We start from the raw sequence: 17,350 nt of genomic DNA, 5'->3' as shown, positions 1-17,350 counted from the left end.
GCTGCATAACAATGAAGATTTTCTGGATCGTGTCGTCTTCAATGATAAATCGACATTTCACTTAAGAGCTAATGTGAACACTCATAATGTTTGCATCTGGCCGTCAGCAAATCCTCAGGAGATGGTACAGTTGAAATAAGACTCCCCAAAATTGAATGTGTTTTCCGGAAAATTTCCAGAGAGATCTAAAATTGGTATATCATTGTTTTTCAAAGCTTAAACAGAAGTTACAAGTGAAATGCAATGTGGACTAGAGGATCATTATTAAAAAAAGAATCACAAAAAACACTAGCGAAAATAAATAGTCTAATTTTAATCACTTACTTGCCCAGGGTGTCTACTAAAAATCCAAAATGAAATTTCGTGACTTTTTCGTGACCTTTTCTTCACAAAATCATAAAATTTCCTAACATATTCAAGAGCGAATTTCGGTGCAAATTAGGTCAAATTTTCATCCATGCGATAGAAACGTACTTTGCTTGCGATTTGGTAGCATCTAAAGCCGACCATAAACATTTTAGTGGTGACTTTTGACGTTTTATAGAACGAAATTTTGCAATCTGTACTTACATTTGTACAGTTAAAAAAAATTGTGACCCAAATGCTGAATTTCGTAACTTTCATGACCGTTTTCTGATTTCGTGACTTTTTCGTGACATTCGTGACTTTCGTGACAGATAGACACCCTATTGCCTAATTTTCAATTCTGCTGTGTGTTTCCACTCCACTGTGACCAACTGCTGCACAGAACGAGAAGAGGAATGTCTATCCCTATCGCTTTCCAACCTTAAGCTTAATACTAGTCACAAAAGTACACACACTTACAGTTCACTACTAAAACACAAATTACTGGAACGAACACTACTTTACTGAAATGTTTTAAAACCTCAAATCACAGACCTGCAGTTCACTAAAATCAAACTGAAGTTAAGACCACATTCACTTAAATGTTTTAAGACCTCAAACCAATAATCTCATCATCAATTGCAGACAGTTTCTCCTTGACATCATTCAACAACTTCATTTTCTTCGCCTCGAGTTCAATAACTTTATCCTTAATGACATTTCTCTTCTTCTGTTTCGTCTCTTCTTCTTCTTGATTCCTCAGAGACTCAACATATACTCCATGAGCATTGCGGGCAGCATGGACAACTCTCTTTGTAATTGGAAACTTATCAATACCACCCACAGCTGAAATTTTATCATGTACCTGCCTGAGTGCAATTAGACTCAACTCGCTTTGATTTTCAATTAAACATTCTTTGTTGATTGAAAATCCCCTCTTCAGACTAGCATTTCCATGAGATAAAATGAGGAGAAATTTTACAAAATCAGTCATATGTATTGAGCATGCGCCTAAATGCAGCATCTCCATCCAATGGTAATCTAATCTCTTACTTTTCCTGTCATAAGTCCTCATTGCTTCCAATACAAGAGGAGTTTTAGCAAAAACTTTGAATTCACCTTGGATTTCATCAGCTAATGTTCCTGAAATCCAATTCTTGGATACTACAATTTCTAGGCAATTGGACAATCTCTTTGTAGCTACAGTGTCATCCATAACAAACACACTTGGATTCAGCAAAGAAATTGCTCTTGTGAGGTTGAATTTTAGAGGTGACCTGTCCATTATTTTCAGTATGAATTTCTGACATCCTGCGCGACAATCTTGTCGAAATTCAAGAGTCTGTCTATCCGATATGGTATGGGCTTTTCGTATAGCATCCTTTCATGTGTACCCAATGTTTACAAAGTTGGCTGGCTTTAAGTTTTTGCTATTATTGAAATTAACCAATGGCCGGCCTTCCAAAACACTATCTTTCACAAAACGACCTGCAACAGACAATACTATGGCCTGGAGCGAGTTGTAAAGGAAAGGTCCCTGAAATTCACGCAGGAAAGGCTCAACAGTTTTTGCTAATGTGGTGAAAAAGCAAAGTTTTGCTCCAAGCAGGTTATCATTTGTGAAATGTCTTACAGTATCAAAGCTTTTGCACTGTGGTACTTTCTTCTCATCAACAGCCCACTGTACGTATTTCTTTACGTTCGGTAATATTTCCATCACCCGGGAAGCAACGTATGAATTTTCTGTCCATCTAATGCAAAATTTTTCGGAAACACAGAAGACCCTGTGCATCTTATGTAATCTGTACGACGAGCTGGAACGTCTTTGAATAAATTATAAGACGCCCTTAGGAATTCTTCTAATTTCCAACCTGTTGCTTGCATGGCAGCTTTAAAAGCACAATTCATAGTATGCAGCCCCCAACTTCCAATATCAAGAAGAATTGGATCTGAAGGTGAACGTGCAAGATCTTTCTGCAGGTCACTTAAAAATTTGAAGTTAACATGTGGACCATCCATCGAAACTTGAACAATTTTTTTGAGGTCCAAACCTAAGATACCATTCTTGAAACTAACTTGAATGTCTGCTGACGTTGAATGTCTGAGGAACACTGAATTTAAATATCTTGCTGACACTTGGTTTCTTTCATTGTCCCAAAACCGAATCTTAAGGTCCATTTGCTGCTTTTGCGAGACTTAGTTAAGGCTTTCATTAAACCCAATAACATAATGCTTGCAAGCTTCTATTTCTTTGGGAAGATCACCTTTAAAAAGTCGTCCAAGACCATGAACGATAGTATAAGCTAACTTGGTACTTGTAATTGCATCTTACTACAAATTTCGCTATCAGGGAACATGAGCTTGAAATTTGTTGCCAATCGGGAAGCAGATCGGAATGGCAAGTGTTCCATTACTGCCTGCAAACACCAGAGAACTTCAGCTTTAGTTACTGACTCAGACACTAGAAACGACTTCATAACATTAGCATGTTTATTTTTGATAGATTCTTCGGAAGCCACCAGCATCTCTTTACTTACAACCAGTTCTTCAGCGGGACAAGAACGACCTGGATTCTGACCACTACATTCGACTGCATTCTTTTGCTGACAAAAAGTTGTTATCGGCCGAGTTACTAGAGAGTTCTTCACAGCTGCAGTGTGTTTTTTGCCTTCCATGTGGCTAATAATAGCCCGTTTCCCCATGTTCCTGAGGCTAAAAGTATTTCTGCAAATCTTACAGAATGCAGCATTCCTGTTGTCCTTCACAGCAGAAAACCACAATGAGAAATTTGGGTTCGACAGCCAGTCGTTCGAAAAAGTAGGTTTTTTAGACATGATTGAGACGCAAACTGAAATGAAAAATAATAATAATATGAATATGAGTGTACAATTCATTCACACCAGAAATTAATATATATAACATCAATAAAATAAGTACACTGTCAATTGTTTCTCATTGCTCAACGTTGTTACTGAATTTGGTATACCGAGAAAGTTAGTTAGATTAATAAGATGTGTTTAAGCGAATCCCAAAGCAAAGTCCGCGTAGGAAAATACTTGTTCGCAAGCTTTCACGTTGAGAATGGCCTGAAGCAAGGAGACGCTTTGTCGCCATTATTATTCAACTTTCTCCTGGAGTATGCTATAAGGAAATTAAAGGATAGCAACCAGTGCCTAGAACTAAATGGTGTTCACCAGGTTATGGCATATGCCTATGATGTAAATCTGATAGGGGAAGATAAAGGAACAATAGAACGAAATGCAGAGATTTTATTAAACGCTTGCAGGGAAATGGGGGTTAGAAGTAAACGCAGATAAAACTAAATACATGGAAGTTCGCCGGAATCGAGATAATGCAAATTGCGAATGCGTCAAGATTTGGTACCCGTAGCCCCTTTAGCTTTTAGTCTGTGAATATTTTGGGTACAGATAGACAGACAGACACACGCGCATTAAATATATAGATGAGGCTTGTTTTGCAAAAGTTATTTTGAAACTGGGAATTAATTAACAACTTATATTTTTAATTCCAGGCATGTTATTATATGTTATTACTGTTAGAAAGACAGTAAATACTACAAGCTTATGCTGCGACATTTAAAGAAATACTTTTGCAGCTTCCCGAAACATGTTTTTTGCCATTAGGTACAATTTTCACTTTCTTGGAATACATCAAAACTCAACTATACTTAGAATCACTCCCCACTTCAGTTATGTAAAATAATTCTAAAACCTAGATTTATGTTGAATTCACTAAATTTAATTGTATATACAAAATTGTACCCCTAAACCAGTGGCGTATGCTGGGACTGTGACTTGGCTATCACTAGACCTAGCAGATCCGGACAATAAGGCTAGTTGATTAAATGTTAACTTCACTAACAGTGCAGTCTTTTCTGTAGTTGTTTTATTACACATTTCGAAGAATTAGCACTGGCAACTGTCTAGTTCACTTTACAGTGGCGTATATTGTGAGCTTCAGTGATAGCTTTGATAGCCCACAATATAAGCTACTGCCCTAAACTCGTATATTACACTGCAAAACAATGCCCTTACTAGTAGAGCAGCCATCGAACAAAACAGGTCCCGATTTCGCTCTAGCTCAATTCATGGGCAGCACTAAATGACAAAAGAATATGAAGAAAGTATGTGCAGCCCAAACCAGCAGACCTAGATAAACGAAACCTAGAACGAAGGAGAAATCTGGGGGCGAAGCCCCCAGCGACCAAAGCTATTTTGTATATAAATAAACCGGCTAAATGGTTAGGAATACAGCGGAACGTAAATTTTCCCCCGAGTAAAAATTTCCGGCTTTTCATCAAAATTCCCTGACTTTTCCCTGACTTTTTTAGAACTGAAAATTTCCCTGACTTTTCCCGGTTTTCCAGGTGAGTGGCCACCCTGTTGTAGCAAAGACTGTTTGAGGTGCTCTTTTACTTGAGTATTGTTTATAATTATACGTAAAATGTAATAAGTACTACGAAGACTTAAAACCCCGATATTCATTTTGAAACACCCTGCATTTCTCACCAACAGTGTTGGAACTAAGATGTAAAAAGGAGAGAAAATTTTCCTATAAACTTATTGTTTACAACAACGATATTATTATAAGTCGAAACCATAACTACTACAACAACACGGGTTAGTAGTAAAAAAAAAAAAAAATGTAATCAAATGTACACTCATAACCCTTTTGGACCCAGGTGGTCAGAGTGCACACATGGGTGTGTCACTTTTTTAATCCGCTCCTGTGTGGACACTAATTAAGATATCGGAATATTATTTTTGCCAAATACGATTGGACCATAGCTTATCATATTAATTTCTTTTTTTTTTCTGGTGTCAAATTCCCCTTCTCAAATTTCACCCCAGTCAAAAATACGAGAATTTTCGAATTTCGAATTTTCTTTACTTCTTTTTTCCCTGTAACTTCCTTCGTTGTAGAGAGACCTGTCAAGTAGATACCTCGGATGGATACCTAAGTGTTGACATCAATTGGACGGGCCTGTGTGCAGTGTTGCCAATTAGGGAAATTAAAATTTTCCTAAATTTGGGCAAAAAATTCGAAATTTTTGTTTATAAATCCGTACCTATGCGTCCGAATGCAAGTCAATTTACGCCAATCGAACATTTGTCCTTACTGAACAAACGCGGGTACAGATCGTTACAATGGGGTAATTAGGGGGCGCACAGAAAAATTGTATTTAAGTTCTAACACTTGATTTTTCTAGTTTTCCCCTACTTTTCTGTTTACCGTAATATATTTTTGGTAATTAGAAGCTTTGTTCCTTCAATATCGCTATAATATTTGTAGGATATATCGCTATAATACTTGTATCAATGTTTAATTTAAGATAGTTTGTGTGTGTCTGATAGCAGTATTGCCAGCTACAGAAAATTTTAATTCCAGATTTTAGGGGGAAATTTTAGAAAAAATCCCTTTCTGGTTCTATTATTTCCGTCTTGTTGGCTACATTCGAACAAACGTACCATTGTCTAAAAGTATCGTCCTTAGCCTACACAGCGCACCATAAAAGTTTCACTAGAATAATTAGGGAAAGTACAGTTGAGGTTTATAATAAACCATGTTCTGTAAATGGTAAGAAAATGGTGAATATATATTATTCTAAGGTTTATTTTCAGATAGTTTTCGTCTGTTTGATGGCAATGTTTCCAGCCAGAACAATTAATTCCCGATTTTAGGTGAAAAATTCGGAAAATTTCCCTTTTGCCTCTATTATTACCCTCTTGCTGGCTACATTGAAAAATGTACCACTACCTGAAAGCTTCCTCTTTGCCCTACAGAACGCATCAAAAAAAGTTTCAATAGAATAAACAGAGAAGCTGTAGTCCCGGCATAACTGTTGATTTCTCCTTCTGAGGCGTAAAAAATGTCAAAATTTCATGTAAATGATGACAGAGAATTTTTTGTTTCCCTCTTTGAATGGAAGCCAGCGACTTCAGGATTTCACTGTACATTGTAAACACACCAAAGAATGTTTTTAGGTGACTTGATCCCATATGGCAGCAGTGGTGCTAGATACAAAATATTTTGAAATTCCGTTAGAGAATTTTTTGTAAATTTTCATCCCTACATTTCCCTCAGCAAATTCCCACCCGTTGGCAACACTCTAATGCAACTTACACCAAAAAGTAGCCACATCTATTTTATAAAAAACAAGGCCTTAACCATATCAATCGAATAAATGGTTTTTGAGCAATAAGTCACTCACTGGAAATGTAGGAAAACGCCAAAAATGACCTGGGTTCTTTAGGAATAATCACACAATTTTGCTCGTATAGGTACAAAGAAACAAACGATTTATAAGTTACGAGGGCTTCGACTCAAGTTCCGTTGATTATTTCAATAATCTCCAACATAAAGCAATAAATAATAATTGCCAGGAGAAAAAACAGACATTTGAAAAAAAAAACATGAAAAAGAACGATGTTTTTTATTGAAAAAACTTCACAGAAAATTTTTTTACAACACTGTGCGCATTACGAGTAGCGTATCCGGGTGAGTTTTGACCTATATCTAAGGCTAGTCGTGTGAAATGAATCATAACTCGGTAGAAAGTGATTGCGAAGTGAATGAAAATGAAGATGAAAGTTTGGTAACTGAAACAGAACATGCTTCAAGGAAAAGGCGCAGTGTGCTTTGAAGCGTATCATTCGAAAACTTCGCTCTGACAATGAATTGCAAGTGCGTTATGTCATACATAGTATTTCGGAAAATAACTGATATTTCTAAATTAAACAAAACGAATTCGGTATCTTATCAACTGTAGTTCTTTTTATTCAAAATACATCCCTTCCGCATCAATACACCGCAGGACACGTTCAACCAATAGTAGTATAGAGTTTTTAGTGTCCTCTTTTGGAATCGCTTCAATGACCTTCGTCACGGCAGACTGGACGTGTGTAACATTGTCATAAAAACTTCCTTTTATGGCCAATTTTAATTTTGGGAATAGGAAATAGCATTGTGAATGAAGACCAACTACCTGGCGCTAGATAGTCGGGCATTGTGCGAACGATTCGCTTCCACAAACGCTTCATAACTGCCAGGTAATATTCACCATTAACAGTTTGGCCCTGTGGAACTAATTCCTAAAGTATAATACCTTTGGAATCGTGAACACAAATCAACATTGTCCTCTCACGTGTCTTCTACGTAGCGCTTTGGCGTTTTGTTTGCGGGTCGTACTTAAAGTAAAGAGTCTTTCATCAGTTACAATCGATTCCAGAAATGTTCTGTTCCGTCTGGCTGTTTTAATCAGGTTATTGCACTATTCAACATAAGTTTTTGGTCGTCAGTTAAGAATTGCGGAATAAATCGAGCACAGACTTTCCGTTTCTTTAAATCCTATATCAAAATTTTGTGAATTATGTCTTTCGTCGTACTTAATTCCGCCGCCATCCATCTCATACTCGAATTCGCATCGTGGGCGATCATTTCACACACTTATTCCACTAACTAGTAGTAATTTTTGTTTTTCGGTCTTTCTGGCTTTGGGTCGTCTTCCAAGGACTCAAGACCGTCCCGCAATCGCGTATACCACTCGAACACATGTGTACGAGATAAGCACTCATCACCATATACTTCTTTCATCATTTCCAATGTTTGTGTAAATGTTTTACCTAGCTTGAAACAAAATTTAATATTCGTTCTTCGCTCCGTAGTGTTTTTGTGGGAGATGACACACCTTTCTTGGCATAACTTTACACTCTGTTAATTGGTTGTGGGAGGCCCGGGTTCGATTCCCGGCGGGAGCTCATGTGGTTCGGATTCCACGTTAATCAGTAGGTCCACGTCTCATATAGCCTCGCTGCTGAACGGGACGTTAAACTCAAAATCAACTCAACTCAACTCTGTTAATTGGTTCTCGTTTGTGGTCTCGTTTTGTTGAGCAGACATCCAGCTTTCCGATATTTGCTTCAATAGATGGAGCTAATGGTTCTCTGTAAAGAAAAAGTTCCGTTATTTTTCCGACATACTGTAGTAAGGAGAAATCAGGTTTCAGTTATGCACTGCTGTTTATGAAAATTGTAATATCAAGATAAACAGTGCAATTAGAATGAAATTTTTATTATAGATTTCTGACTGACTTCATAAAAATGATTACGGTTCCTACGATACCATACAATACCTGTAAGTCTAATAAATCAATATCACCTGTGAAGTCTCAATCTGCCACAATCTGAGCCCCTTTACGTCGTAGTATCGAATCAAACAGGTGTTGAATTTTATGCGCTCCTGATGAATCGCTTGTCACGTTGCTTTGTTTTAAGTTCACAAAACTTAGAGACACTGTCTGTTGATGGACCAGAGCGAATAAAGTATCAACCAACTATACCACACACATGTTCAATGGGTGTTAACTCAGGTAATTGTACAGGCTAGAAAAGCAGCGGACCCATTATTTTCTCTTAAGACAGGAACGTTAGGGATACATGTGCCCTACGTTGTCTTACTGAATTATGGTGTACGGAGCTGTGTCAAGAAAAGCATGCCCTTGACCTCTAGAATTTCCTGAAATAGTTGTAATTGGTGAGGTTGCTATCAATGCATTGCAACAAAACACTGTTAAATGGAGCATCACAGTATCGAATCTGCCACTATTTTCTGGACTGGAGAATCGTGCTCACCACGATAGTGTCTTACGTGTTTTCAGCCATTAAAGTAAGATAAGTTGAATTAGGACTCATTCTAAAAGATGATAGTCTACTATTCAGCACGTCAGCGCTGGTGTTCACACGCTCATTATAGCCTGAATTGTTTGTAGTTGGTACGATTTGTTACGGCCGTGCAGACAAGGACACCTGTCAACATTTGATGAGGTCTATTGCACGGCCCACTGGCCGATTATAATCGTTGTGTACTGTTCGTTTCTGTCCATTGGTTTAACACACGCATCACTGTTGGCAGCCGCCCTGTACTAATTTCACAATACAAGAAATCATCTTCCCGTAGCTGCACACGCGTTCCAGTTCGAATAAACTCGTTCATTTATAGAGATTCCTTGTTTGACTGCGATGAAGCATAGTGATGCTTGTCCAGACGTTTCATGTTCGAGTACAAGTGCTTCATTATTTGAGTGCTGCGTAACTGACCTCCTATGGCAGAAACCGAGGGCGCTGCTGTACCGACGTAGGCACCATCTAACACCCTCTCATGTCATTTCTATACTAACGGTTTTCGTAGAAACCATAGTAAATATATTAACCTTGTGTTGGATAAGGCTGTCACCTCACCGAAAAGAAACCTTCCAGATGAAATGTCTCTAGGATAAAGATGACATAAGGCGGCAGTTAGACCGTGAAAAGAAGAAAGAAAGAAAGAAAAGGAAAAAAATAAAGAGAAGAGAAGTACAAGAAAAGAGAAGGAAGAAAAGGTATCAAACATTTTCACATAAAAGAATAACCTTGAAAGAAAACATTCACAATCCAATTCTATAAAGAAAATTATTTCACTATTTTAACTATTAACTGTTTCAACGATCAAGCTATCTCCTTCTGTGCTATGCAGCATTGAATATATCTAGAATATATTTAAATGAAATAATAATAATAATAATTAAATATTACTTCATAAGTTTCATTGATATTGTTTCTAGTGTATGCCTAGGCTGGATATTGACTCTACTGTAATATATAAAAAGGGAGGGCTGCTAAAATGTTGGTTTAAATCATTCACTATAGGAATAAACATAGTCAATCCACACCACTACATCAACCTGAAAATTTACACATAAGTAAAATAAAATCATTACTACACTAATATTATTTGCTAGGATGCATTCATCTACAGTTTATCGGAAATAAAAGAAACATTTTTCCAGCTGCATTTTATTTATAATTAATAACTCAACATTAGTATAATTAATAATTCAACACTATTTAACTAAGTTAAATATAAAAAATAAAAATAACTTTACAGAAATAAACAAATTAATAGTTCTCAAAATGGAAATACCTCCATCCACTACGGAAGTAAACAGTAATATGGTTTCACCGATACATTACATAAGATTTGTAATTTCAGGTAATTTTTAAGACAGTCAATGATTTAAAAAATATTTTCTTTTGGCTTTATTTGCCACAGAAAGTTTCCATGAAATTTTTAATATCACTGCACAAAATTGCACCGTTAAAAATATAAAGAACGTAAAACAAATATTTTGAGTTTTAGTTCTCAGGAAACTTCTATAGCATTAAGTATATTTTGATTTTCCAGACTCTTGCAGAATTATTTCAGAACAATATATTTAAAAGAAACTGTTCCATTATGTTGTCAATATACGTGTTTGAGCAAATTCTCTGTACAGAAAACGGTGTGTATAAAAAAATAAAATTTTACTAAATCACAGTTCTGATAAATTAGCAATTCCTTTTAGTAAACTGTTTTACTCTAATTTAGACATATTTGAAATCATGCTAATTTATAACCTGGGTATCTTCTTGGTAAATTATTCCTGTTAATCCAAATTATGTGGTAATTGATTTTAAAAATTTAGTTTGATTCAGACATATTGAACGTCTGCGGTAACCTCAGTATTCGCACTTCTGGAAAAATATGAATCGGATGAAATTTTGCACTATTGCAGCTCCAAATAATTGATTATGGAAACACTGTTTTGTAAGTGTACGCACTGAATTAATAGAAGTTAACTTTCACTTGACTGTTGGAAATATTTTGGGGTATAATGATTGCTAGTGATTCTTCACCATTTACGATGGATTTCCATAGTTCTCAGAGATACTCTCGCCCATACAGAGAAATCGTATACAAAATATTAATTTACATTGAAACATTAAATATGAACGTTAACAGTTTACATCTTTGTATCTTTTCCATCAGTTTGTTTCGAATAATGGTTAAGATTTGGAACATGGGTGCAGTTCCAGAAAATGACATCAGTATACTCATCGCAAACTAAGGGAGACGGCGCAGAAAATTGAAATTGATGTGGAAAAACAAGCAATTTACAAAATATTTTCTTATTTAATACACAGGAGTCTTAACCATCGGTAAAAGGTTATGAAACAGAATTTCTGATAATTACATTCAACTACAGGTACGGTATTGCCGTACAGTCCCGGTCTAGGAAAAGAATATACCAAATTAGTTAAAAAGATATTAAAGTAAATATATAAACTCGTAATAACGGAAAGTTTATACATACGGGTAATAGTATTGTCGTGAAAACATCAATCATTAAAATCGAAATAATACCAAAAAATCATCAAATCTTCAACCAAAATTTAAATTAATAAACAAGCTCCTTTTAACCCTTTTACAAAATGAAAATACTGTAAATTGCGTACGCATGTGACTAATATTCCTGTTTATTTGTGGTTAGCTAGGCCTAGCTGATGTTGATGATACTATTTTGCAACGACTGGCGGAGATACAGTATATCGAACCATTGAGAATATCGAATCACAGGTATATCTGGTAGAGAATAATTTCTCAGCAAGACGAAGAACATCTCTAAGATCACCAACTTATTTCAGAACTAAAATCATTAGAACATAAGTTATAAGCTCTTTAAATGAGAATATTCATGAAAAATGCAAACTGTTGCAAAATAAATTAATTGGATTCAAATATATATCTATGTAGACTTAAAATATATATGTAAACTTAAAATGTAATCTGTTAAAAGATGCCTCTATCATAAATACAAAGAAAGAAAAAAAGTTCGTATATCATGAAAAATATGAACTGACATAAAAATACAAAGAAGAAATGGCACGAAAAATTTGTTAAAGGAAAGAAAGAAAAATCAAAACAGTGACCATCCAACGACTCCAAGCCGATAATAGATAAAAGACTCATATTGCTTAAAATTCAATCTTTCCCCATTGCTAAAGACGCTAGCTTATTAAATTTTGAACAATCGATATATTGGAGTCCTCGTTGATCAGAGATACAAAGAAAAAGAAAACAGAGGTTAAAAGAGACCGAACAAACTGTGGTCATCGAAGATACAAAAAATGTGCAACCATTTGTTGACTTAAATCGAAATGATTATACATAGACCAAAAACGTACGGTCCTCACAATCCAAACCGATTATATTATCCTAACACTCGCTGGAAGTCTGTGACCAAGCAGAGATATGAAGGAGACCCACTGCTAGAGAGTTCCCCTTCCTACCTACGCCATATTTATTCCGTATCCGCCAGATGTTCTTCAAGACTAGGATCTACATCCCAAAGCTTGCTTACCTTTGAATTTAGACATTTCTAAATAACAAACAAAGTCTGCCACTGTCAGAGTCGGTTGACTATAGAAGAAAGAGAAATCAAAACTCCAGTTCAAGAAAACTGATAAAAAGCTATAAGCGAAAAGAGGACTAAATAAATCAGTGGTGGGAAATAACGCTAAACTTCCCCACAGTGAGCTCACACACATATTCCGCCCACATGACAACATTGCTCTGCTCCGAACGAACCACGACAAATGCCAAAGAGATGAAAACTTCCTCTCACACTAAACAAAGTGAAAAGAAAGTACTTAACTCGAATAAAAAAAAACTGAAAGATAATATAAAGAGAATTGAAAGAAAAATCCATAGAATGTATTAGCGTGTATTACTTATTCCTCCCTAAATCCTTCCATGTTATGAGAAATATAAATATATTATATAATAACATTTCTAATTAACACACAGATGTATTTACTGAGTTTCACAAGCTATTATTAAACTATTTGCCTTTACTTATACACCAAACTACAATTACTTTCCGTTCAAACCAATTATACAAATTAACTTTCCCGAAAATAAGTTCTCGACGAAAAGGTCTGGGAGACTCCAATCACATTCACACATACACACACACACACACTCACTCATTTCCATCTAGGTGACCTCTTATATGTATATTCATCATTGCGCTTTTATACATACATAAACGTTGGGTCCCTATTATACTCATAATAATCATAATCACGAAAGCATATATATAATATCAAGTACTCGTCAGTACTACAAATACCAACCAATTCACGAAATAGCCTCTTCGACTCAATAGTCCCACACAGTAATAATATCAATACGCCACTAACTATTGATATTGTATTCTAGGTTGTCATATATACACAATACCACTGGGGTGTTGTATGCATATGATACGTTATGAAAGAAAATAATTGTGTACAACTTATACACTAAACATTAGAAAATCATCAACTAAATATTAATAAATTTCCGTTAGGTGATGGGATTACATATGCATATTAAAATTCTCACTATTGTTAAAACTGTTGGAAGCCATGTTTGAACTATTTGTAAATTATGATAACAGAAAAGAAGAAAGAGGAGAGAGAGTGTAGAATAAGATCTTATTATTTATCCCATAATATTCTTATACTGTAAAACCAAAACTCACCTAAGAACTGAGGGTCACAAGGGAGGAAAAATAAAATATAGCAAACTACATTGTACACCGTTCATTACTTACAACTTGTTTAGCCTCTCATGGCTACTCTGTCACACCTCACGCAAATACTACCTTCTATCATCTTAAATTTTGAGTCAAACTAAAAACTATTTAAAAAAAAAAAATACAGAAATCAGCCGTGAGCGAGAGAAAATGCACTAGATGATAAACATATTCAAGCAATCATTATTTGTATTCACTAAATTTCCCAAGATGGCTCCCTATTCATTCAACTTAAGTAATATTCTTTAATTTTGTTGGCTGAAAAATGATACCCAATGCGTTTATTACCTTACTTACAGTCTGAATATTTATGTAGTCATTTTAATTTTCTATATTTTCTATGCACTAGTCATTCAAAAACTTTAAATCTGTAAATTTTTACAACTTCGTCGCACATCCTCACCCAAAACCGACACCAGAAAAAGAGACGCTTCTTCCTCTTATCCTCCCGGCTCCTAGATATCTGCAAGCTGTAATTTGATCCAATCGCAACTCTTCCATCCACCTGTGCCAGGTGCGACAAAAGAAAGAAAAAGATAAAGCGAGGAAAAAATACTGCTAAAATTCTCTATTAGTTATTTCAGCTTGATAATTATAAAGAATATTGTAAATTATAAAATCGGTTACTGTTTCCCAAAAGAAAGAAAATTTGATGCTACAACCCTTTTTCGTTTATTTATTAACCGAGATTTCTGTTTCTTGGCAAAGCGCTGATGCTCAAATGCAATAAAATTTAATATAACGTTTAAAACATTTTATTTCCAGTTCACAACGTATTTAATCGTAATTAAATACATTATTTAAGATTATAGACTTTTAAAATAACAATTTTACGTAAAATTGAAAGCTTCAGATACACAAGCACTGAAGAAAGAAGAAAACAATTTATATGTAAAAGGGAAAAGGGGGAGGGCATGAAAATGATTTTATCAGTTATTATAACGATAAGTTACAACCATTACGATGAAATTGTAATTGCTTGTAGCCATACTGTGTCTTATAAGTCCATGAATTTCGTTCATTAGTGTTATGTCTTCGTGTTGCAATTTTGACAATCATATAGGCCTATTATTGCGTTTAAAAATGATTTTATTCATTTGGTGCAAGTATATTGTGGGTACTTATTTTTGAACAAATCTCCGTAATACTTGTGAGTGAAGTACTCCGAGAAAACACGATGAATGGCAACAATGTCAAGAATACAAAAGTAAAACCGAGTAATAATTGATTTTTATTTTGTGCTATACGTTCATCTTCCATTTTACTATTCTAAATTATTTATTTCGTTCTACAAGAATATTTAATTACAATGCTATCAAATCGGATGCGATAAATTTTGCAGATACTTTGCTCGTTCCATAAAGGCTGGTAATAACAGGCTACTATGTGTCAGTGCAAACGGTGTATACGGTATCTTCTTTATCTGGAAATTTATTATTACATTTCCTACATGTTTGGAAGAAACTAGTTGTAAATTTAATTAATTTTGTTAAACATTTTACTTGACCTCGTTATTAAAATTGTAATTTTTCTGGATTGTTAGAACACTGTTGCAAAGATAAAACAAGGGCCCGGTCATGAAGAAAAAACAGTAATATAAACAAAACAAATCTTTGGTTCTATTACGACTGTCGCATTCGGAGGACATAAATGACCAAGTGACGTTATTCGTTAGTAGATATTTAATCTTATTTGTGAAATAATCTAATAAGTACTTCAATTGCAATTAAAAAACAAAAATGTATGACAGAAGATAGTTAATATATTTAGAATAACATATTTTGTTTCGTTTTCAGAATACGCAATGAAGCAGTTAATTCCGGTACCCAGAATTTGGAAGAGAGAAATATTCGACTCAGGTAAGTAGGTTTACTGTATAATTTAGGCTTCAGAATGCAATAGTACAGAGGTTGTTCAGCCTTCGTTTGGCCGAATTCGTTCCTTCCCCTCTCGGGCAGAATGGACTCACCCGACCTGGCTCGTGACGTCCTGCAGTGTTGTGCAGTGGCTTCCTGGGAACGGAGTTGTTTTTCCGCGCGGACAACAATAACGCACAAAACAGGAGCATTGTTGTCAGTGGCGTGTTAAATTTGTTTCCAAGTGTGTGTGGGTTTCCGCTCTGTGGCCAACGAAGTTGCCTAGGAAGCGGGAATGCACCAAGGCCACCTCCACCATGCAGAGGAAACTTCGCAAAATGGCAATGCAAGAAAATCCGCCAACACAAAGGTCTATGGCTAATCGTCTTGACGTGTCTTTGGGGACTGTGAGCCGGACGTTACACCATCAACTCAAGCTGGAAGAAGTCATGAAAGCTCGCGGCCATTTTCTCACGGATGCGCACCAAAAGGAACGAAAGTGTAAAGCCCGGACGCTGTACGAACGGCATCTGGCAAAACAAACGTGGATGTACGTCGTAACGCTCGATGAAGCATGGGTTTACCTTTCCGACTGCGGCAAATTGAGAGCCATCATGTACCGAGAGAAAGGAGCCAAGAACTTCAGAAGGTGGGTCTGTGTCTGTAAAGAGTTCTTCCCAAAAGGGTTTATGGTCGTTACTGGCTACTGTTACCGAGGTTAACTGAAGATTCGTAGGGTGACGAAGAACTGCAAAATAAGTTCGCAGTATTTTCAGGAGCAGATCATGCGGCCGAACTACGAGCATGAGATTCCAACAATGTACGGAAATGACGCCAATATGGTGCGCATTCACATGAACAAGGCATCATCACATACCTCATGATCGTCCCTCGCATTCTACAGGGAGATGGAGGAGGCAAGTGGTATACAGGTAACACCTTTCAATGAGGTACCTGTTAAATCTCCAGATGGAAGTCCTCTGGACTATTGTGAATTTGGATTGCTGAAGCGGGCTTTGGGAAAACAGCGTGTGATAACTGTGGAAGAACTTTGAAAAACTGTGCAAAGGGAATGGGGCAAGATTCCCCTCCCAGTTCTTCAGAGAAGCCTATACAATGGAAATTACGCTGTCGGGCTATTGTTAGGAACCAAGGGAAACACATCGAGCACTTACGGACTTGACGCCATGGATTCTTCTAAATTTTTAGGTAAGTTGAAATTCGCCAATTGTAGACTGAACAACCTATGTACTTGAGAAATATGAGGAGGTAATCATTATCCGTTTAAGAATGTTTTGAGTAATAAAGAAGCGTTTCCGCTGAAACACAAGAGTAGAGTTGATTTTGAGTTTTAACGTCTCTTTCAGCAGCGAGGCTATATGAGACGGGACCTACTGATTAACTTGGAATTCGAACCACATGAGCTCCTGCCGGAAATCGAACCCGGGTCTTACACTCTAAAGGCACGTACGCTAGCCGCTTAGCCACGAATGAGCTCACTAAATAAAAAGAATTAAGTTAAATAATTTGCATTATTAAAGAAAAATAACTTAAAATTTATTTATAAAAAGTAAATCTACAGAATATAAACATGCATCAGAGACAGCCAGAAAAACCAAACATTTAAAGCGTGATCAAAGCATAAAACCAACATTGTTTAATTTGAAACAGTATTGAGATTAGATTTGCACAATTG

The 17,350-nt window shown here is 36.0% G+C and overlaps 1 protein-coding gene across 1 annotated transcript in view; it reads left to right on the top strand.

Moving 5' to 3' along the window:
- Positions 1–17,350, top strand: part of LOC145688980 (uncharacterized) — a 107,898-nt gene that overhangs the window by 73,851 nt on the left and 16,697 nt on the right. The window contains exon 5 of the mRNA XM_081763135.1: positions 15,595–15,657. Within this exon, the coding sequence (XP_081619261.1) occupies positions 15,595–15,657 (63 nt within the window). The remainder of the gene's footprint in view (positions 1–15,594; positions 15,658–17,350) is intronic.

This window comes from Thermobia domestica, chromosome 7 (genome assembly GCF_964235325.1).
Source record: "Thermobia domestica chromosome 7, izTheDome1.hap1.1, whole genome shotgun sequence".
Classification (NCBI taxonomy): domain Eukaryota; kingdom Metazoa; phylum Arthropoda; class Insecta; order Zygentoma; family Lepismatidae; genus Thermobia; species Thermobia domestica.
The sequence above is the reverse complement of the archived record's forward strand: the minus strand, read 5'-3'. Positions and strand labels throughout refer to the sequence as shown.